General features: G+C 42.1%; 1 protein-coding gene across 3 annotated transcripts in view; it reads left to right on the forward strand.

The window, feature by feature from the left end:
* The window catches only part of MERTK (MER proto-oncogene, tyrosine kinase), a 155,731-nt gene that overhangs the window by 23,676 nt on the left and 109,278 nt on the right, over positions 1-22,777 (forward strand). For all 3 annotated transcript variants that reach the window (XR_007513550.1, XR_007513551.1, XM_049856216.1), the window contains exons 2-4: positions 4,183-4,603; positions 12,106-12,206; positions 13,292-13,465. Coding sequence is in view for 1 of the 3 variants with exons in the window: in XM_049856216.1 (XP_049712173.1) it covers positions 4,183-4,603; positions 12,106-12,206; positions 13,292-13,465 (696 nt within the window). In the remaining 2 variants the exon portion in view is untranslated. The remainder of the gene's footprint in view (positions 1-4,182; positions 4,604-12,105; positions 12,207-13,291; positions 13,466-22,777) is intronic.

Genomic DNA, 22,777 nt, shown 5'->3' on the forward strand with positions numbered 1-22,777 from the left:
GACTTCCCTGTCTGGATTGGTATCTGGTTGTTCTGTCCTGTGTTCTAGTCTTGGGTTGTTATCTGATATTATTAATTCTCTAACTGGAGGACTCCTTTAGTATTTCTTGTAATTTTGGTTTGGTTTTTACAAACTCCCTTAATTTCTTTTTATCTGGAAATGCCCTAATTTCACCATCATATTTGAGAGACAGTTTTGCTAGATATATAATTCTTGGTTGGCAATTTTTTTCCTTTGACATTTTATATATGTCATCCCATTGCCTTCTTGCCTGCTTGGTTTCTGCTGAGTAGTCCAAGCTTGGTCTTATTGACTGTCCTTTTTGTTTATTACTCCTGAGAACTAGCCTTCATTCCAAGATTATGTCCTTCCTAAATATTTAGTGTTAGAATGACCTTTCTTTTATAAAATGATGGTAATAATAAGGGTACTGTTGTTGTTGGCTCCTTCTCTGCAGTCTCCTGTATCCTTTCCATTTCCTGGCCACTCTTCCTCCTACTCAATGAGAATTCCTCTCCTTAAGCACAACACTGATCCCATCTCCTCCGCCTTTTAGAATCCTTCCAGGACTTCCTACTGCCTTAGCTGGGATTCAGAACTCACCATATGCTGCTTAATGGAGCTTTCCAGCTCATCTCTCATTTTTGTCCTACCGTAGGAGCTCCATTCTACAGCTAAATTGGTTTTCCTAAATTATTCTGGCCACTTTCTTTCCAATTTCCAACCATATCAGCCCCCTGAAACCCTAGCTATTCTTTGTATCCCTCCTCAAAGTCATCGTGTCTTTTCTTATTCATTCAATAAACCTATTTTGAGCCCCTCCTATTCACTGGTTGTAACTAGGTCCTAGGTCTAAGGGCTTTCAGTCCAGCAGCAGAGAAAGAACTGAATGAGTAATCACAAGGGATGTTACAAAAGGGGAGGGTACCCATGCCTAACCTGGGGGTGCTAACTAGTGGGGCAAGGAAGGCCTCCCTGAGGACAACCTTCCCTCCCTCCCTCCAGTTAATTGTGTGCTGTCTTCTCTTTAACCTCTTGGGATCCTGTGCCTGTCTTTATTCCATTATACTGTCACACCGAATCTTCAACCCAGGAAAAAAAAAAACACCCAAACCCATTGCCGTCGAGTTGATTCTGACTCATAGTGACCGTATAGGACAAAGTAGAACTGGCCGAAAAGGTTTCCAAGGAGCAGCTGGTGGGTTTGAACTGCTGATCTTTGGACTAGCAGCTGAGCTCAAGACATCGTGTCACCAGGGCTGCAGGAGGTGCTATATAAATGTTTGTGGACAATTGAATCATCTACCCACTTCTGGAAAATCAAATTGTGGAGGTTAGCTATCTTTTAAACTATCCACAGTGTTGAGTGATTGCGGGTAGTTTTGGCAGCTCTCCCACTCAGTGATGTCTTCAGAGTGGATGGCCTTGCCATTAGTTTGTTCAGTTAATCACACAATTCACAGAAAACTGAAGATTGGACCCTAAACTGTTACCAGAGATTGTGTAGGGTGAAGATTATAAAATGGGTTCCCATTTTATACATTATATGGTTCTATAAAATTGGACTTTTTCACAACAAACTTGTGTTGCCTTTATAATTAGAAATTTTAAGTGTTTTTAGTAAATCAATAAACCAAAGAAATTATTATTTGCTTCCCCCACTCCCACATTTTGCCTTCTAAGAAAGGGACATAAATTTAAAGAAAAAAAAAATAGTTCTTTAGACAAAATCCCTGATTCTTTAGTCTGGTGGAGCTCAATGAATTGGAAGGGATATAGGTGAGCTTGGTGGTGCAGTGGTTAAGAGCTATAGATACTAATCAAAAGGTCAGCAGTTCGAATCCACCAGCCACTCCTTCGGAAGCCTATGGGGCAGTTCTGCTCTGTCCTATAGGGTTGATAGGAGTTGGAATCAACTCAGTGGCTATGGGGATAGGTGAGCTTGTCAATCCAAGGAGCAAAGGTGAATTGTAAGAACTTCAGAGCCTTCACAAAAAGATCATCCTTGCAGAGATGAATGGGATGAGCAGGTTTAAAATAAACAGAGCATTCAATACTATGGAAAACATCCCCAAATCAGAGGAAGATGGGGAAGCTGAAGGGGACCCAGGGACTGAGCCTCCCCTCCCCTACAAAGAGCAGGAGCCCCCACTTGTGGAAAAGGTTTGCCTTATGTGGGGGGCAACAGGAGAGCAAGGGCCCCTCTCCGCTGAGTCACCCTGCTCTCTACTCAGTGGAATAAATGAACGCTCCCATCGCAGCACGCTCGTCTGTGTGGACGACTGAGTTCAAGGCCATCTGGCCCAAGTAGCCCTCTCCCGAAGCACACACAGGACAGAGTAGAACTGCCTCAAAGGGTTTCCAAGGAGCAGCTGGTGGGTTCAAACTGCCAACCTTTTGATTTGCAGCCAAGCTCTTAACCACTGTGTCACCGGGGCTCCAGGAGGTGCTGTATAAATATACCTTAGGCTAAGAAAAAGCAGTCAATTTTTTCTGATTTCCTATAGTGAAGTCTTTTGCCCTCCCCCAGGCACTCAGCCTAACTGCTCAAGGAGGCAGTTCCCAAAGGCAGCAATCATGAGAGCCCACCCCTAGAGCTGGAAGGAGTCGGGGGAGCCAGCAGTTCTCTCCCGGAAGTGGAGAAGCTGTAATGGAGGAGACTCCAGACGGGAGCTATGGCCTTCAGTTGAGGAATATGTGAGGTCAGTCCACAGTGCCTTGGCAGGGAGGGAGCCAGAGGAATAAATTCCCAAATCCCCTCCCTTCTGCCCTCACGTCTCCTGCTTGTACCCTCCATTAGCTGAATAAGCACTTAGCTGAATACCTCTACTAAAAATTACTTGCTTATCTGAAATTTAATTGGGTATCTTGTGTTTTATTTGCTAATTCTGGAATCCTAAGTGGAGATCACCTGGCTCTCTGTATACACATTCAGGAGCCCAGGAAGGTGTGACAGCCTGAGCATGGCAGAGGCACAGCCCCCAAGAAGGAATGGGGTGCCTCTGTATACCCCTAGTCACCAACCCCCAACATAAAATTTAGTTGTCCTCACTGACTAGGCCATGTCTGTGTTACCCACCGCCTGGCCCACTCGCTGTCAACGTATTTGGATAAAGAACAACTAGCCTGGAATGTATAACTATTGTGAGTCTCTATTGTTAGAAATACTTATGGGTCAGATGAAATACAAACATTTCCATGTCCATTCCAGAAAGCACATATTTTACAGTAAGTTCCAAGTCACTCTATAGACTGTAACATACGTACACTTTGATTATTCAAAGCTGTAGCTGTTGCTGCTGTTCTTGGGTGCTGTCGAGTCCTTTTCAACTCATTGTGAACCCATGTGGCAAAGTAGAACTGCCCCATCAGGTTTTCTAGGCTGTTTTTTTTTTTTTTTTTAATCTTTACAGAAGCAGATAAGTTGCCAGGTCCTTCTCCTGCAGAGCCACTGGGTGGGTTTGAACCACAAACCTTTTGGTTAACAGCCAAGTGCTTAACCATTTGTACCCCTACAGTTCTTTTTCCCCACAGCTAGGGATGAGTTATGTTGAGGCACAAAAATTGTAAACGCTTCTCTTTGTGACCTGTAGCAGCCTTTTTAAGACTGTTGGCCAAATTTGCAGCATAGTGTTGGCTGAGCAGTGCAAAAAGTGATCCCAAGTTCTGTGCTGTCATCTCCTGTTTATGCTGCTAAATTGAGCATAAAGGACTTGGAATAAGTCACCATTTAGTAAAAAAAAAAAAAAAAAAAAAAACTCGCAACATTTTGGGAATTATATTTCTTTTAAACACTTTAGAAGGAGCAAATGAAACTGATGAACGAGAATATACATGTGTCTAGATGTGTATTAAATAAATACTGCTCATGTTTTTTGAGAAGGAGCCCTGGTAGTGTAATGGCTAGGTGCTTGGCTGCTAACTGAAAGGTCAGTGGTTCGAACCCACCAGCTGCTGCATGAAAGAGAGGTGTCACAGTCCACTCCTGTAAAAATTACAGCCTAGGAAACCGTATGGGGCAGAGTGTCCTATATAGGGCCACTGTGAGTTGGAATCAACTCGTCAGCAATGGGCGTGTTTTCTGAGGGCACTCAGGATACTTCTGGCCTAAGAATTTGGGGACCTACTTGGAAAACTTCTCCATTATTTAAAAGGCTAAAAATTGGGTGTTCTGTTTTGCAGCTATCACTGAGCGGAGGGAAGAAACCAAGCCCTACCTGGCAGTCCCAGAACCTCTCCCAGGGAGTCTGCAAGCTGACCACGCATCATATTCCTTTCCTCACACCAGTGGGTACCAGTCAGCCTTGACGTTTTTCACAGCCCAGCCTGGAAGACCACGTACAGGAAACGTAGACGTTCCCAGGATGACCACTGCCAGGTCAAAGTTTCATCTGCCTCTTGCGTTTAATCACACAGTTGGACATATAATACTTTCTGAACATAAAAATGTCAAATTTAATTGTTCAATTAACATACCTAATATATACCAGGACACTGCAGTTATTTCTTGGTGGAAAGATGGGAAGGAATTGCTTGGGGCACATCATTCAATTACTCAGTTTTATCCAGATGATGAAGTCACAGCAATCATTGCTTCCTTCAGGTAAATTCTCTTTCTTTTTTAATGTTGTTATGCTCTTGCCTTTTATTTTCTGTTTGAGTACGCCCTGGTCCAGGCAGAGTGTAGATTAATAGCTGGCAGTCTGTATTGTCCTCTTATAGACTTATCTTGGCCCCACGGGAACTGTTTGTTAACAGATACTCTGGGGATGGAGGCTACTTCCCAGCTAACCTACCATGTATAGCTCTACTCAGGAATCTCCAAGTGAGTGGGAATGTAGTGTTTCTTAAAGGGTGTAGGGTGACATCAAAATCACCCAATGGGCATGGGGCTTTTAAAACAGTCCAGCCCTCTTATCTCTTTCCGATAACCCTATCCCTCTTCCCTTCCACCCCTCCCCAACACTCCCTCCTGCTTGAGTCACAGTACTGACGTAGCCCTAATGCATATTGGGTAGGAAAAGATGAAGAATCTAAAGTCGGGGGAAAAGGGATGAACCCTCAGACACTTGATTCAGCATCTCAGTTGTTGTCGTTAGGTGCCAGGGAGTAGGTTTTGACTCACATGACAGAATAGAACTGCCCCACTGGGTTTTCTTGGCTGTAATCTTTATGGAAGCAGATCCCCAGGTCATTCTTTCTTAGTGTTGCTGGGCAGGTTTCAACCACCAACCTTTTTGTTAACAGCCGTGAACGCTTAGCCATTGTGCCACCAGGGCTCCTTCACTGTCTCAGTATTCCACTTTATTTTGGCAGTGGTAAGCCAAATGAGTTGGAGGGAGGTAACAGGGATAAGCCAAGTCAGGACATGTATCTGGAATACGCCATTGCCCCAAATATTGAGCCATCATACTTCAGAGTACTGTAGACAGTGAGGTATTTTCTTTTTTTACCACCTTTTTTTCCCCTCTTCATTCCTCTTGGACAAACCCACTGCCATCAAGTCGATTCCAACTCACAGCAACTCTATAGGACAGAGTAGAACTGTCCCATAAGGTTTCCAAGGAGTGCCTCGTTGATTCAAACCACCGACCTTTTGGTTAGCAACCGTAGCTCTTAACTGCTACACCGCCAGGGTTTCCTCTCTTGGACAGGAGGTTGTTTGTGTGTGTGCTTTGTGTTGTTTTGTGTTGGTACTTCTTTATGGGTACAGTATTAGAATTGGAAAAAAATACAAAAGAAGGCACGTCTTGTAAAAGTGCTGACACGCTAAACTCTAACCAAGTCATTAGGCCTGTGGTAACTCCAAGGTGGTTTTCTGTAAATGAAATATACAGTGATTCACCAGAATGCCTGGCATAGAGTGGAACTGCACCCAGCATCAGGTCAGAGAAAGTGAAAGCATAACAGACCAAGGGGTTTCCACTCCTGAGGGGAGGGATCACAGAGAAGAGGTTCTCATGTCAACTCTGATGGCTCTGACCTCATTATGAACCTTTAACAACCACATGCCAACCCAACAAAAAGGTTGGCAGTTCAAACCCACTCAGAGGTGCCACAGGAGAAAGGCCTGGTGATCTGCTTCTGAAGGGTCACGGCCTTGATAACTCTATGGAGTACAGCTCTGTTCTGTACACATGGGGTCATCATGAGTTGGAACTGACACAGCAGAAACTACTTCTGTTTTTTGCTTTTTTATAGTATACTACCCAGCTTACCTTTATAATATTCTTCAACTTTATTAAGGTAGTATTCAGGATGGTTATAGAGTAACTCAATGACATAAATTATAGTGACTTAATTAAGATTATAAATATTGGTGTAATTTCCTGGCAAGTGAGAAGTATGTTGCAGAACCTAATCTTGACATCTTTTAGATGACCAGTGTGACTCACCTGAGGTTAGTACATAGGAACCTAGTCAGTAATTAAACAGGGAGCCTGATTTGCACACCTGCAATGTCCTCTCTTTTCACATCTCAGAGGCCCTAAGGAGATCTACTCTGGTTCTGAGGAAGAGCAAAAAATTAAAAAATAGTTCTAGGCTTTCAATATATGCAATTTTATTTGGAATTCATTAGCCTGCAATTTTGTTGGAGTTGCCTGCAGTACTTATATGGACCACGAGGAGCCCTGGTGGCACAATGGTTAAGTGCTTGGCTGCTAATTGAAAGGTCGGTGGTTTGAACCCACCAGCCGTTCCATGGTAGAAAAGACCTGGCAATCTACCACAATAAAGATTATAGCCTAGGAAATGCTGTGGAGCGGTTCTACTCTGTCCTGTAGGGTCACTATAAGTCAGAATTTTAACCTGGGCATCTGTTATCGATAGATGAAAGAGTTGTCTTTCATCAATAGGTGTAGAAAACACTCAGTATCTGCCAACAGATTGCGGTATTCCTAATTGAGGGCTAGGTGATTAGTACTGAAAATGGTGTGTTCCCCACCCCCTATCCCCCAGTGAATACTGAATGGTGTGAGACTCAGGCTGCATTGCTCTAGAGTTATGTAACATTTACCAGGCCTCCTTTTTGGACTCGAGTCACCAGGCTGGGCCTCCTCCTTAGCACCCCAACAAGTAACCTGCCCTGTCAGCATCTGATGGCAGCTTGTAAATGTAGCACATCCAGGCCCCGGGGCACTGCTTGGCCAAGACCTTTCCCTAGGATCTCCAAAAAAGGAGGGTATAATTTGTGTAATTAACTCTAGAAGTGTCTGGGTGGTACAAATGGTTAATGAGCTCAGCTGCTAACTGCAAAGGTTAGAGGCTTGAGTCCACCCAGAAGAACCTTGGAAGAAAGACCTGATGATCTGCTCCCAAAAAGTCAGCCATTGAAACCCCTATGGGGTACAGTTCTACTCTAACTCTCGGGTAACTGGTAGTTTAATTAACTCTAATGAACTCGAAGGTCTGGTATAGCTCCCCTATCAGGTAAACCAAAACAAACAAACAAACAAATCTATTGCCCTCTAAGTGATTCCCACTCATAGCGACCCTATAGGACAGAGTAGAACTGCCCTGTAGGGTTTCCAAGGAGGACCTGGTAGATTCAAACTGCTGACCTTTTAGCAGCTGTAGCATGCCGTAGCGCTTAACCACTGCATCTCTCAGGTAAAGCACCCCACAAAGGTATGGCCATCAGAACAGACGACTGAGAAGCCCAACTCAGGCAAAAATAGAGACTGAGGCTCCATAAGCTGGCAAGCCGTGTTGATTTAGTTATTGTGTGATTTGTGGTGAAGTGTTTGTTGCTTCTTTTTTCTGTTTAGTCTAGGGATTCCCAGTGCTCTTTAAATTATGGCATAGTTCCCAGTAGCTAAAGCTACTAAGATTTTACTTTCTTAGTAGATTTTCTTTGTGAAGACGTTAAGTGGGTAGTTTGGGTCTCCTAAGATTCTTGTGCCCTTTGAGGCCTCCTCTTGCCCCCATGCAGGTTCCTGGTGTGGTGAGATGCCCGAGTTTTTGCCCACCTGCCCGAAGGCCGTGTGTGCTGGTGTGGAGGTGGAGAAGGACAGCTCCTTACTCGTATCCTGCGTTATGTGGGTCTGACTGATGCCTGGTAGGGGTTGTTCTTTCTACTGTTGTTGGTGACACAGAAAATGGAACAGTACATGAGAAATTAATAAATCATCTAGAAAATAATAACAATTTCTTTAGACAAAACATCAGCTGTAAAAGTTATTATTAGCCACAGATGCCTGATGCTTTCTGGCTTATTTCATTCTCAGAAGACTTCCTTTCAGCTCAGAGTTTATACAAGATTCCTGTACTTGGGTCTCCACTGTATCCTTTCAGCACCATTTGAGCCATGTTGTTAGTGCCATCTAGTTGATTTTGATTTATAGTGACCTTTTTTTTTTTCATGTGACAGAGTAGAGTTTTCTACGCTGTAATCATACTGAAGGTCTTTCTCCCAGGGAGTGGCTTGGGGGGGTTCGAACCACCAACCTTTTGGATAATCTATTGCTACTGATTTGATTCCAACTCATAGCGACACTATAGCTGAGCATTTAATCACTTAATCACCAGGGCTCCTTAATTGACAGGTGAAAACAAGTTTATCGGTAGATTTTTGTATTTTTTAAAGAAAACTCTAGGGCTTAACTGATACTTAACCAGCCATTTCTGCACAAGCCAGCCTAGTTGTAACAGGTTTAGAAATGGAGAACAGCTGTATGGTTGAAGAGAGTCCCAGGGTAATTAGCTGAGGCTGACCTTGTAGCTCTGTCTAGGTGGCTCCTGTCTAGACACTGAGGCTGAGTCTGTATGCTTCTGTGGGTCCTTCTTGGTTCAGGCGTTTGTATTTAACCAACATCTGACAAGATGTTTATCCTTTTTTTAAAAAAAATATAAAAAGCAGTACGTGCATGTGGGAAAACATTCCAACTGTTCAAAAATTCTCTGTCCCACTCCAGCCTCCGGTCTTTTCCCTGGGGAGATCTGAGATTACCCATTTCTTGGGTATTTTTCCAGAGATATTCAGTCCATATGCAGTTGTGTGTGTGTGTGTATGTGTGTCTGTGCACACATGTGCATGTGTCCATGTATTTGCATTTGCCAGGTCCCAGTATGGTGTGTGGAGCCCTGGTGGCACAGTGGTTAAGAGCTTGGTTGCTAACCAAAAGGTCGGCAGTTTGACTCCCCCAGCTGCTCCTTGGAAACTCTGGGGCAGTTCTTCTCTATCCTATAGGATCTCTGAGTTGGAATCGATGTGTTAATCTAATGGAGCGATACAACTGTGGTTAAATCAGTAGCCAGAATTCACATTTTTATGGCTGTGTAAATACTGTTTTCAGCCTGAATCATGTCTATTTTGATTATGTTTTACTTCTTCTATAACTTCTTAATTTCTCTGAATTTAGTAGTTCCCTTGTGTATTAGTTTGCTTAATTTTCTAAGCATTGGTCACTCATTCTTTCCTAAATACTAAAATGTACATCTCTTCTCAAAATGGCCAAATCATCAGGACTGATTTTTTTTCCTGGAGACTCCGGTCTTGGATCTCTCCCTTCCTCTGTTACAATCTGAACAGGTTGCTCTCTAGGCCTGCAGCCCAGCTAAGTTGTCTTTACCGTCAGTCTGGGACTAACACCCACCTTCTCTTAAGTTCCAGGCTCTAGTTCTTGGGGCTGGGCCCTCCTTTTTTCTCGGTGGCTTACTACCTCACTTTGGTGTGGAGCCCATCTTCCACTAGCTTCCTGGGACTCGCATGTATGAAAAATGCCCTTTTTTTTTTTTTAAACACCCATCTCGAGGCAGTTTGTCTGGGTAGTTTCAACGGGAAAATAATTTCCTGTCGTAATTTTGAATGTATTGATATGTTTCCTTTTAGCTTCTAGAGTTGCTATTGAGAAGTCTGATGCTGTTCTGATTGTCTCATAAATGACCTGGTTTTTTCTCTCTGGAAGCTTTTGGAATCTTCGCTTTTTCTCTAGTGTTGTGACATTCATTGATGAAGCCCCTTTGTGGTAGGTCTGGCCAGGAAGGACCCATATCTTCAGTTCCTGCGCATTTTCTTGAATTATTTTTCCTCCTCCTCTCCTCCTACTTCCACCTTCCTGCATTTTCTTGTTTGTTCTTTCTGGGATTCCTTTTCTGTTTTTGGAATGCCTAGACTGCAGTTCTGAGCTCAGAGCCTTTCCACTTGAGCCTCCACAGAGATGGAACCTCCTGTTTCTGCTTAGAAGAGGGGCAACCAATCCTCCTGTCTCCGGCTCTACCCATACCCAGCCTTCTGAATGGGAGCCTTTACTTGCATATCTAGAGATCAACAGTGGAATTATTTAGGAGAAATCTTTACTGTAATACAGGTGAAATGGGTCTTTACTTAACTTACTTATAATGCAAGTACATATTCCTTCTCATCAGGTGACTGCTAAACTCCTCCTGACATTAATGACTAAAGACAAAGTTTTTATTATATTCCCTTTATGGTCTGCTTTCTCCTTTCTATTGCTGGGCTGACTTTTCCTTCTGATTGATTGCCTTTAGGCAGGCACTCCTGGACATTTTGTGCAGTCAGATTTCTGCAGTCCAAGGGTGTTCTGCTAAACTGCTTTTTGCGCCGAATGTTTTCTCAGGCTTTCTGGTGGCCTTTGCATAGCTGTGCTCTGGGTGGGGGGGCTGGGTGAAGAGGTCCTTGGGCTGTCTTCCTGGGACTGCGCTCTGTATCCCTCTCTGGCCTTCACTTTCTCTCTGATCCCTGCCTCTCTAAGTCAGGCCGCAAGCCTAATGGAACTCCGGGTCACAGGACCTGTGGCTCCTGGGGACCTGGGGACCCACCTCACTGCTTCGTGTCTGCTCTGGATGCTGATCGTGCTGTGCTAACCCCCGGCAACTGCCACCCATTGCCTGTGGGGTCCCTCAGCCAGCACGGAGCCCCTTCCGAACTTGACAGCTTCCTGGTCTCCTTTAAGCCTTAGGCCTTCGCAAATTGGGGGATGGGCTCTATTTTGTTTTCGGATAAGTTGAATCAAGGAAGCAAGCTGCTAAGAAGAATGGCAGACCCCTTTGTATTTTTCTTTTTTTCCCCCAAGTCATGGTCTTCTTTCCTGTGTCTGATAAGTAGAGAAGAAATAAGTGTCTTTGGGACAATAAAGGCATCCTATGTTGGAGAGCATATTAGAGCATTTCAAAATATTCCTCAGTCTCTCTCCTCTTCCCACCCCTGACTGAGTGCAGGTTTTACATATATTGTGTAACTTCCTGTTGTAGACACCTTGGAAAGGTAAGAAGCAGGGTCTCGACATCTTAGAGCCAAGGCTACCTTTTTATATCAAATAGTTTTAACTCTAATATAAAGAAAACACGAGAAATGTGGTTTATAATAAAATAATAGGAATTTCAGCATGTGAATGCTGGGCATGAGCACACCAGGGGAGATAATGAAGTATTCAGGGACTCGTACCCTGCGATTCCCCGTGCACATGACAGCTGCAGAAGCAGTGGTGCTGTCAGTGGTCAGTCTTCCAAAGTGATGACTGAGTCACGGGAAAGTTCTTAACAGGATGAAGGGGTACCAGCCCTCCATTTTCCTGGTAGTTGCAGTCCTGGAAAATATTCTTATTGGGTGCCCATCGACTCAATTCCAATTCATAGCCACCGCATGTTACAGAGTAGAACTGTCCCATAGGGTTTTCTTGGCTTTAGTCTTTATGGGAGCAGATGGCCAGGTCTTTCTCCTGCAGAGATGCTGTGTGGGTTCAAACCACCAACCTTTCGGTTAGCAGCCGAGCACTTAACCACTGCGCCACCAGGGCTCTTTTGGTGGCTATTACAACCATGCAAAGTATTTTGTGTCTATGTAAAATGGAGTTAGGTCCTAGTCTCAGAAGATCACTTGGGATATGAAACAGTGGTCCCTGGCCCCTAAAAGCCACGGTGCCCCCTGTCATTGTGACCACCAAAAACAATCCTGCACGTTTCCAGGATGCCCTGAGGGACCAGTACCCCGAAACAGAGGACCATTGGTGTGGCATGTAAGATGGAAGTCAAGACATGTAACAGCAAGTGACAAAGAAGTTGAAGAATTTTGTATTCCCATGGTAGGAACTTGAAAGGGTAACTAATCCAAAAGGTAACATCTTTGTGTGTGTTTCTTTGAAGCATAACTAGTGTGCAGCGTTCAGACAATGGATCCTATATCTGTAAGATGAAAATAAACAATGAAGAAATTGTGTCCGATCCCATCTACATCGAGGTGCAAGGTAAGTCCAGAGGCCACAAGGTATCCAGTTGCCACAAGGCCATTTGTTCTAAAGTCTGTTTGAATTGCTTTTTGTAGAATTTGTACCTCTGTATACAAACCTTACGAATCCATCGGCATTGAAATTTCCAAGGCAGTCCTCTTTTTTAGATTTTCGGTAACCAATGAATTTATTTCTAAAAGTCTTGACTATCCTAGGCCAAGGGGTGAGAAAAAAGGAGATTGTGGACTTCCTTGTCCTCGAGTTATTTACAATCAGAAAGGCTGAAGACTTTTTTAGGGAAGAAAATGCATTCCATTATTCACGTTCTCAGTGCTGACGTCATATATCACTCACCTGGCCAAATGGTTCCTTGCCTGTTATCCAGCAGCTTTTCCATCGTGGAATCACAGTAGGAGATCTTAGGGCTATAACTGTGTAACACCAAGTTGACACTGTTGTCATGAGAACAGGCTGTGAAAGTATTCAGCCATACACAGTTGTTTAACCAGTTGCCATTAGCTCCAACCGATGGCCACCTCATGTGTGTCAGAGTAGAACTGTGCTTCTTAGGGTTTTTAGTGGCTAATTTTTTGGAATTAGGTCACCAGGCCTTTCTTCTGAGGTACTTCTGGGTAGACTCGACCCTCCAATCTTTCAGTTAGCAGTGAGTGCATTTATTATCACGTGTCTGAAAGTCTTACACACAGTAGATTGTCCTCAAACGTGGGCAGACCTATTACATAGCTTTGTTTTTACTCTGTGTTTATTTCGGTAAGGAATACTGAAAACCTGCCAGCCTGTCCTAGGAGTTTGAGCAACCCCTGGCTTAAGAACTGCCTGACCACCCTTCTGGTACAACCAGTTCTCAGTTACCATTTACATCCTCTTTGGGAAAGTGTCCTGGAAAGAGAGTTTGAGCTAGACTGGTAGAAATTAGCTTCTGTTTTTTTTCTTACTTGACTTTTAGTAGGTGGAATCTGGCCATTCAGACCTGAGGTGACACATAAAGAAATATCCAACTGCAAAGTTACAGTTTCCATTCACCTTGGGCTCTAACTTAGCTTTTGCTTTGAACATTCATTCCTTTAATTCTTTCCCCACAGGGCTTCCTCACTTTATGAGGCAGCCGGAGAGCATGAATGTCACCAGAAACACAGCTTTCAACCTCACCTGTCAGGCTGTGGGCCCGCCTGAGCCAGTCAACATTTTCTGGGTTCAAAATAGCAGCCGTGTTAACGACCGGCCTGAAAAATCCCCCTCTGTTCTAACTGTTCCGGGTAAGTCCATGTTGTATGCTTAATATTTCTCTTTTTTTGCTGATAATGGAAGGGATCAAAAGCTTCGGGACCCCTGCTTTGTACCACCGGGGGACAACAGAGAAGGATGAAAACACAGGTATGGAAGCGAGGTTAGGGGACCAGGTAGATGGAAAGGCAGCTGGGAATCACAGGCTCAGGGGACCCCACATGGCAGGGCTTGGTAGTCAGTAAGTGCCTGTCAAGGATGTCAGCAGTTAAGTTGGTTAAGTAGCCAGAATACCCAAGTCTGGGCACTGGGAATGTACAGGCACCTCCCATTGCAGCTGTGGGTTTGTTGGCCTTCCCCCTCTTACACTTAAGGACTCGTTGATGTAAAGACCTCAGTGAGGCTTGACAGCAAGGAAAGTGCGTTTGTCACTGGGAGCTATTGTGGGAAGACTGAATCATTGTGGGTTTGTGGCTGAATTGACATTCCACGGTTGTCTTGATTTCTATCCAAATGGAAGTATCCTGCCTTTGTTTCTGCTACTCCAGGGACTCTGTTCTTCTTAACACCCGTGCTGCTAAAACATGGGCTCCACTTTGGTTCCTCTGACTGCATCTATCAGCAACATCTAGTATGGTTAGCCTCCTTCCTTTCTTCATGCATTCAGCAAGTATTTCAGGAGGGACTGCTGTATGCTAGAGGCTCTTCTAGGCACTGCGAGCACAGTGGGAACTTAGGAAAACATTGTCATCTTGGCCTTCTTCCCACTTCACTGCTCCTCCCTCACTGTTTCTTTGTCCTTGGTAGACATTCAGAATGTCGGGGTACCTAGGGCACAACACTGGGCCTGTTTCTTTTCACCCTGAGCTGCTGGGTGAGTTCCTCTGGACATGGCTTCAATACCGTCCGTGTGATGATGACCTCTAACTTTATATCTCCAGCCTTGACTTCTCCAATGAACTCAGATTCATGTATCCAGCCACCTCCTTGACATTTCCGCTTGCTGGGTATGTAATTAACCTGAAACCCGTTGCTGTCGAGTTGATTCTGACTCATAGCGACCCTATAGTAGGACAGAGTAGAACTTCCCCATAGGGTTTCCAAGGAGCACCTGGTAGATTCGAACTGTCGACCTTTTGGTTAGCAGCTGAGCTCTAAACCACTGTGGCTGAGAGCTCAGCGCTGGTACCTTAAAAAAAAAAAAAAAAAAAGGCATCTTAAAATGAAACTCTTGATTTTCCTTTCGACTTGTTCCACCCCCAGAATTCCCCATTTTAGCAAGTGATACCAATATTTGCCCATCCTTCCTTTTTCTCGTATTTCACGTTGAATTCATCAGCAAGTTCTGTCAGTTCTATGTCCACAATGTATCTGAAATCTGTTTCTTTCTGTCTCTGTTGCCAATGTCCTGGTCCACGTCACCACCCACTCTTGAAAACACTACTGCAGTAGCTTTCTAACTAGTCTCTTTGCTTCCAGCCTTGTACCTACTCTAATCCATTTTCCTCAGGGCAGATCACGTCGTTTGCATGCTGAAAACCCATTAGTGGCTTCCCATTGCCTTAGACCGTGACACAGAGTCTCTCCGGCCCTTGTCCACAGGCCCAGATGCCCTGGCCCCACTTGACTGTAGCCCTGTCCCAGCCCACTCTTTCTCCTTCCTGCTTATTCAGCTGCAGTCACACTGATGTTGCTTCACTTCCTCAGAAATATCATGCTCACTCCTGCCGCAGGACCTTTGCACTCTCTCTTCTGTCTGCCTGTAAGGCTCTTTATCAAGTGCCTTTTGTCCCATGATACAACTCAAATGACACTTCCTCTGAGAAGGCTCCCCTGACCACTGATAGCTGTTTTAGGTCATCCCAAACCCTCTGTTTACTCCCAATCACGTGCTCCTTTGTTTTTCTTTTATTATACTTGTCACAGTCTCTAATGGCCTAGTGCTGCCAAAACAGAAATACCACAAGTGGATGGCTTTAACAAAGAGAAATTTATTTTCTCACAGTCTAGTAGGTTACAAGTCCAAATTCAGGGCATTGGCTCCAGGGGAAGGCTTTCTCTCTGTGTCAGCTCTGGAGAAAGGTCCTTGTCCTCAATCTTTTCCCCTGGTCGAGCAGCTTCTCAGGCGCAGGGACCCCGAGTCCAAAGGACACACTCTGTTCCTGGTGCTACATTCTTGGTGGTATGAGGTCCCCAATTCTCTGCTTGCTTCCCTTTCCTTTCATCTCTTGAGAGATAAAAGGTGGTGCAGGCCACACTCCAGGGAAACTCTCTTTACTTTGGATCAGAGAGGTGACCTGAGCAAGGGTGGTGTTACAACCCCACCGTAATCCTCTCAACATAAAATTACAATCCCAAAATGGAAGACAAGCACACGTGCCCTAACCAAGTTGACACATATTTTTGGGGGGGACACAATTCAATCCATGACAGTCTCCTTGACTCTGTTCTTTCAGAATGTGCTCAAAAAGGGCAAGCACCCTGGCTCTCCTCTTCACTTCTGCATTCTCAGAGCCTGCGGCACAGCCTGACTCACAGTAGTCCTGAGTCAGGGTTTATGGAGAGAATGGATAAACAAGTAGTGCCAGCCAGGAGGTATTGCCTCTGGATCACTCTTTTAAGTCCTGACTTCAGAAGGATTGTTGTGGCTTTCTCTGCCTTCACCTGAGATTTCTTTGAGTTTCTCCAAGGATTTGATAATCAAGTGACTTCATTGATCAATTAAAAAAATATACTCTACCCTCTCTAGAATGGTTGCTCTGAGTCCCATAAAAAAGATTTTTTTTTCATTGAGGTAAAGCTGACATATAATTAAATTTATAGAGCTTAAGTGTGCAATTCAGTGAATTTTGATAGTCGTATACACCCATGTAACCACAACTTCAATCAAAATATGGAACATCAAAGTCACCTCAGAAAATACCTTCATGTTCTCCTCTAGTCAGGCTCCACTTCCTACAGGCAAGCAACACTGTTCTGATTTCTGACATTATAGACTAATATAAAAATTTCTGACATTATAGATTAATATAAAAAATAAGCAACTGAGAATACCGTCAGCTGATTGCTATGTAGAAGAGTCAGTTTGCAAATTGAGCAGTACATCATTTACAGAGTACATCAGGGCTCTGATTAATTAAAACTTTCAAAGTGCTTATATACAGTTTTCTCAAACTTTGAAAAAATATTTTGATGAACTGATGATTATGTCAGAATACACAAATCTTACGAGAGCAGTATGTGCTCAAACATTATCAAAGCTTAAATAGAAACGTCGATAAGAAGCACAAGATCAGTGAGCCATGGTTGCAAGACCTCTGGAGTCTTGGAAACAGGACATGTTCAGTAATCTTTGTTTCCTGAAAAAATAAGTTTCAAGTGTTTCAGTAAGTCTGATCACCTAGATATAGTTATATGAAACCGGACAAGCTACTTCTAAAGGTTAGTTATATTTTAAGGCATAACTATAGGCATTAAAAGGAGCTCTAGTGGCACAGTGGTTAAGTGCTTGGCTGCTAACAGAACCCACTTCCATGAAGATTACTGCTTTGAAAACCCTATGGGGCAGTTCTACTCTGTCCTATAGGGTCACTAGGAGTCGGATTTGACTTGATGGCAATGGGCTGGGTGGGTTGGGTATAGGCATAAAAGATTATTTTAGTATGTAGTTTGTTTTTTTTTTATAACAACATTTAACAAGGTAACCCTTAGCGTCATGGATAAGAGAACTCTTTCTGTTTTTATAACGCAGAACTTGTAGTTTTATTTCATATTAGTGTTGCCTGTTGTTGAACTTCAAATAAATGGAACTATGGAGTGTGAACTATTTTGAGTTAGACTTCTTTGGCTCAACATAATGTTTTTGATATTCATCTACTGGTATGTTGCTGTATGTACCACTGATGTATTATTTTTTTATTGCTGAGCAGTATTCTGTTTTATGAACGTACCTCAGTTTGCCCATTCACTCGTCTGATAAACACTTGGGGTATTTATGGCTGTTGACTATTATGAGTAAAGTTGCTATGAATATTTGTGTGCAGATCATTTTGGGAACATATATTTTGATTTAGTCTTGGATAAATACCTAGGAGAGGAATTGCTGGGTCACGTGGAAGGTGTAGAAACCCTGGTAGTATAGTGGTTAAGAGCTCAGCTGCTAACCAAAAGGTCGGCAGTTGGAATCCACCAGGTGCTCCTTGGAAACCCTATGGGGCAGTTCTACCAGAGTAGGGTTGCTACGAGTCAGAATAGACTCAAAGGCAACAAGTTTGGTTTTGGTTTTTTGGCGGAAGGTGCATGTTTATCTTTTTCAGAAATCGCCCAGCTGCTTAGCAAAGTGGTTTTGTCATATCACATTTGCAGCAGCACTGGGTGGGAGCTCCAGTTGCTCCATCTACATGCTTGCCAACACCTAGTATGATCAGTCTTTTTAATTTCAGATATTCTAGTGGATGTGAGTGATTTTAGCATTTTTTTATGTGCTTGTTGACCAATCACATAGCCTTTTTTGTGAAGTATTTCTTAAGGTCTTTTACCCATTTCCATATATATCTTTGAATCAGCTTGTCAATTTCTAGAAAAATGCCTGCTGTGGTTTAGTTTGCAATTTATTGAATCTGTAGCTCAATTTAGGGGGAATTGACATCTTAACAATATTGAGACTCTCAATTCATGAACATTTTATATCTGTCCATTTATTTAATTTTTCTTTAATTTCCCTCTCAATATTTTATAATTTTAGGTGCAGAGGTCTGGTATGTCATTTATTATACTTGTTTTAAAGTAAAATGTATGTTTTTGATGCTAGTAGCATGTTCAATTTCATTTTCCAGTCATTTACTACCAGTACACAAAGGTAGATATTTGGAGGTCCATCTTATACCCTATAACCTGCTAAGTTTACTTTTCAGTTCTAATAGTTTTTTTTTTTTTTCCCAGAGCCTTTGGGTTTTCTGTGTAGATAATAATGTCATCTGCAAATGGAGACAGATTTACTTCACTGTTTCCATTTTTTAAACCTTTTATTTCTCTCTCTCTTTTTTTTTTATTTCACTGGCCAGGACCAGTGAAAAGAAGCCATGAGAGCAGCAATACCTCTCTGCTCCTGATCAACGAGTATGACGTTAATTGTGGATCTTGTAGATGCCCTTTATTAGGATGAAGTTGTTTTCTAGTCCTAGTTTGCTGAGAGTTTTATTTTCTTATCATGATGGTTGTCAGATTTTGTTAGATTCTTTTTCTGCATCTACTGACATGATCGTATACATGTATTTTTGTATTATTCTCTTAATATGATGAATTAATTGGTTGATTTTCAAATATTAAACCAGCATTGTATTCCTGGGGTAAGTTTTACTTGATCATGATGGATGGTGGTAGGTTCATTTACTAATATTTATTTAATGATTTTTAAATATGTTCACAAAGGCTATTAATTTATAATTTTCTGTTCTTGTAATGTCAGTTTTTGGTATCCTGGCATCATTGACCTCCTAACACTAGTTGGTAGGTGTTTCCTTCTCCTGGTTTCAGAAAAAGTTTGGTAACATTGGTATTATTTTAGAAAGGCATGTGTAAATTTCAGTGAGGGATGTCACCTTTTGTGTTTTGGACACTGTATTTCTGGCAATGTAGTCAAAGTTTGCATTATGTTTTTGATCAAGGTTAATGTGTTGGTTAATCCTGAGCTTGAGGTTAACTGAAATCTCTAGGTTTTTTCCTCATTAACTGCTGCAAAGCTAAGGCTCTCTTAAATAATAATTTTTTTGTGTCTTGTATTCTTAATTATTTTTGGAATGTCAGTGGAACATTTGACATTTATTCTTACTCAAATTTAGTTAATTGTTCCAACCTACTGATGCCATTTTGAATCTTGATTCTCTCATTGGATTAGCAAGTCATCTCCCTGTTTTGTGCCGAGTGCCTTCTTTGTCTCTTCCAAGCCACTGATGGAAACGTGGATTCTAATCTAACCAAGGCAGAACCTAGTGGCCTGTTAATAAGGATAACCTCTGAGTGGACATCAGTACATTAAATCGACACTCTTGGCTACGCTTGTTCCACCAGTAGTAAATCTGCCTAATTTTATTTTTTCTACCACCTATTTTTCTGTTTTTCTCAGAAATTAGAAGTATGTTTTTCTTTTTTTTTTTTTAAAGTTATAAGCATGTTTTTGTAATAGGGTTTGCAAATTCTTTTAAGATACCCAGGGCTATTGTCTCTCAGCTTAGAGTTCTGATTCCTTTCTAAATGACCTGATGAAACCTTATAACAACGACCTATTTTAGATTTATAGTTCTTTACAAGTTATGTTTCACTTCCCTCAGTTTGAAGAATTTTTTCCTTTGGGAGAGACAATAGAAGTAAAATAGGAATTGGGCCGTTTCATAGCCCAATAGTATACTTTTTATTAAATAACCTTTATTGTGGTAATGGTTACACAAAGCTACACATGTGGTAAAATTGCATAGAGCTGCAAATGACTGCATGTGTAACTAGTGAAATCTGAATAAGCTCTGTGGATTGTACTAATCTCAATTTCCTGGTTTTGCTATTGTACTATAATTATGCAAGGCAACAACATTGGAGGAGACTGAGTGAAGGATACATGGGACTTCCTAGTACACTCTTTGCAACTTCTTTTGAGTCTATTATTATTTCAGAGTTAAAAGGTAAAAATAACCTTTTTTTTTTTTATAATTGTGAAGTTATTTTGTGGTTAAAAATGTAGAAAATTCAGAAAAGTATATTTATATCTTATTACACATTTCCAGTTGCAATGATACACTAGTGTTTCCTTTTAGTCTTTTTCTATGAGTATATAAAAAAAAGTATATATATATACATATATGTGATTTTTTTCTTCAAATTAGAATTATAACACATGTGCAGATTAATTTCACCCTTTTATTTTACAAGTTATATGTGACTACATATTCATTGTAAAACATTCAAACACTGTGAAATAGTCAAACATATTAAAGCAAAACATGAATGTCTTCCTTTATTCTCTGCACTTTCATTCCTCTGTGTAGAGGAAACCAGTGCCAACCATTGGTTCACTTCTTCCAAGTCTTTTCTAGTCCTGTAAATACACACAGATTGCCAAAAAACGTAGATCTTTCCACATAGGTACTTATGGGCCTGCTTCATTGTTTGTGACAATTTCATAGTTCTTCATTGTGTGAATGGACCATGAATTATTTAACCAATCTCTTGTTGGTGAACATTTAGGTTGTTTTAATTTTTTCTGTTACAACCAGTACTAGCTCACATATTTTTTGTACCCACATGTATTTCTTTTGGAAAGATTTTTGAAAGGGAGTTAAAAATCAAAAGATGTGCGTGCTTCAAATTTTGATATATTCTTAGTAACAGTGTTTATTAAATGTTTGTTTGGTGGCAGAGATGGCATTGTTGTTGTTAAATGCCATTGAGTTGGTTTTGACTCATAATGACCCTGCAGGACAGAGTATTACTGCCCCATAGGGTTTCCAAGGAGCAGATGGTGGATTTGAACTGCCCTCCTTTTGGTTAGCAGCTGAGCTCTTAACTGCTATGCCATCAGGTCTCTAGAAATGGCATAGTTGGTGCTATGAAGTGAATGCCTGGCCATGTAATTGTGTTCAAGCTAGAAACCTGGTATTTATCCAGATTCTTCTCTCTTCTCCATCCAACACTTACTCACAAGGATCTGTACATTGTTCTTCTCAAGCGTCAATTGTGTTCATCTATTCCTTTGCATTTCTCTGATGGCCTTAATTTAGGCTTTCCTGGTTAATCTCCACGAAGGCTGTAAATCTTTATGGAAGCAGACTGCTATATCTTTCTCTTACGGAGTGGCTGGTGGGGCCCCTCATATGTTGAAGTGAAGCAGTGAGTGTCTTGAAATTAAGCCCAGAAGTTAACTTCTCTGATGATCCCTTCTACTGAGAAAATACTAAGTAAAGAAGTGGTTTAAAAAGCCCTGATTGTTTGGATTACTTTGAACAACAATATTTATTTCTGAACAGGAAGGTCATAAACTTTTCCCCTTTTGATGACAGATGTTTCCCTCTATGATGCCAGAATTGATTTAAGAGCCATGAGCAAAGTCCTTTGAAGGGCATTATTCTGAGTGAAAAAAGCCAATTTCAAAGGTAACATGCTGTATGATTCCATTTATATAACATTACATAACATTTTCAAAATGGCAAAATTATAGTGATAGAGAACAAATCGGTGGTTGCCAGGAGTTAAGATTGGGGGAGGGTGTGACTGCAAAGGGGTAGCAGGAGGGAGCTTCTTTTTGGTAATGGCACAGCTCTGTGTCCTGACTGTGGTGGTTACACAAATCTCTACCTGTGTTAAAATTTCGTAGAACTGTACACTCCCCATCTTTTCCCTCCCCCAAAACTGAATAAATCTGAATAAGGTCTGTATCTTAGCTAATAGTATTGCACCATCCTGAGGTTCACCCTTCAGTCAAACATTAGATAGGCCCACGAAACAAAACGAGACTAAACTTGCACACCAGCCCAGGGGCAAAGACGAGAAGGCAGGAGGGGACAGCAAGGCTGGTAACAAGGAACACAAGGTCGAGAAGGGGAGAGTGTTGACATGTCGTGGGGTGGCAACCAAGGTCACAAAACAATATGTGTGCTAATTATTTAATGAGAAACTAATTTGCTCTGTAAACCTTCATCTAACCAAAAAAAACCAAACCCACTGCCATCGAGTCAAATCCGACTCACAGCGACCCTGTAGAGTAGAACTGCCCCATAGCGTTTCCAAGGAGCGCCTGGCGGATTCAAACTGCCAGCCTTTTGGTTAGCAGCTGTAGCACTTAACCACTACGCCACCAAGGTTTCCAAACCTCCATCTAAAGTACAATAAAAAAAATAGCATTGTACCAAAGTCACTTTCCTGATCTCGATCCTTGTACTGTGGTTACATAAGATCTTATTTATCATGAGGGAAGCTGGGTGTAGGTGCACAGGAACTCTGGACTATTTTTGCAACTTCTTGTGACTCTAGAATTATTTCAGAATAAAACGTTAAAACGGAGTATTTTGTTATGGGCAAAACCAAATCCCAATATAAAGAGCAGAGCCACAGATAGAGTGTGCTGCATGCCGTTTAATGGTGGAATGCGCTAGGAGGGGAATGGTTAGGATCCCCAGCCTCTGTGTGTTAGACTGCTGTAGCTTGGCTGTTGTCTGTCCCTGGGCAAGTTACTCAGTGTCTTTATATAAAATAACAACAGTGTCTCCTTTATAGGGTGTTCGTGAGGATTCAGTGAAATGATGCATATAAAGTTCTTGGAACAGTGACAACACATAGGAGTTAGTCGAATGTTACCT

The sequence above is a fragment of the Elephas maximus genome, chromosome 17 (genome assembly GCF_024166365.1).
Source record: "Elephas maximus indicus isolate mEleMax1 chromosome 17, mEleMax1 primary haplotype, whole genome shotgun sequence".
NCBI lineage: Eukaryota > Metazoa > Chordata > Mammalia > Proboscidea > Elephantidae > Elephas > Elephas maximus.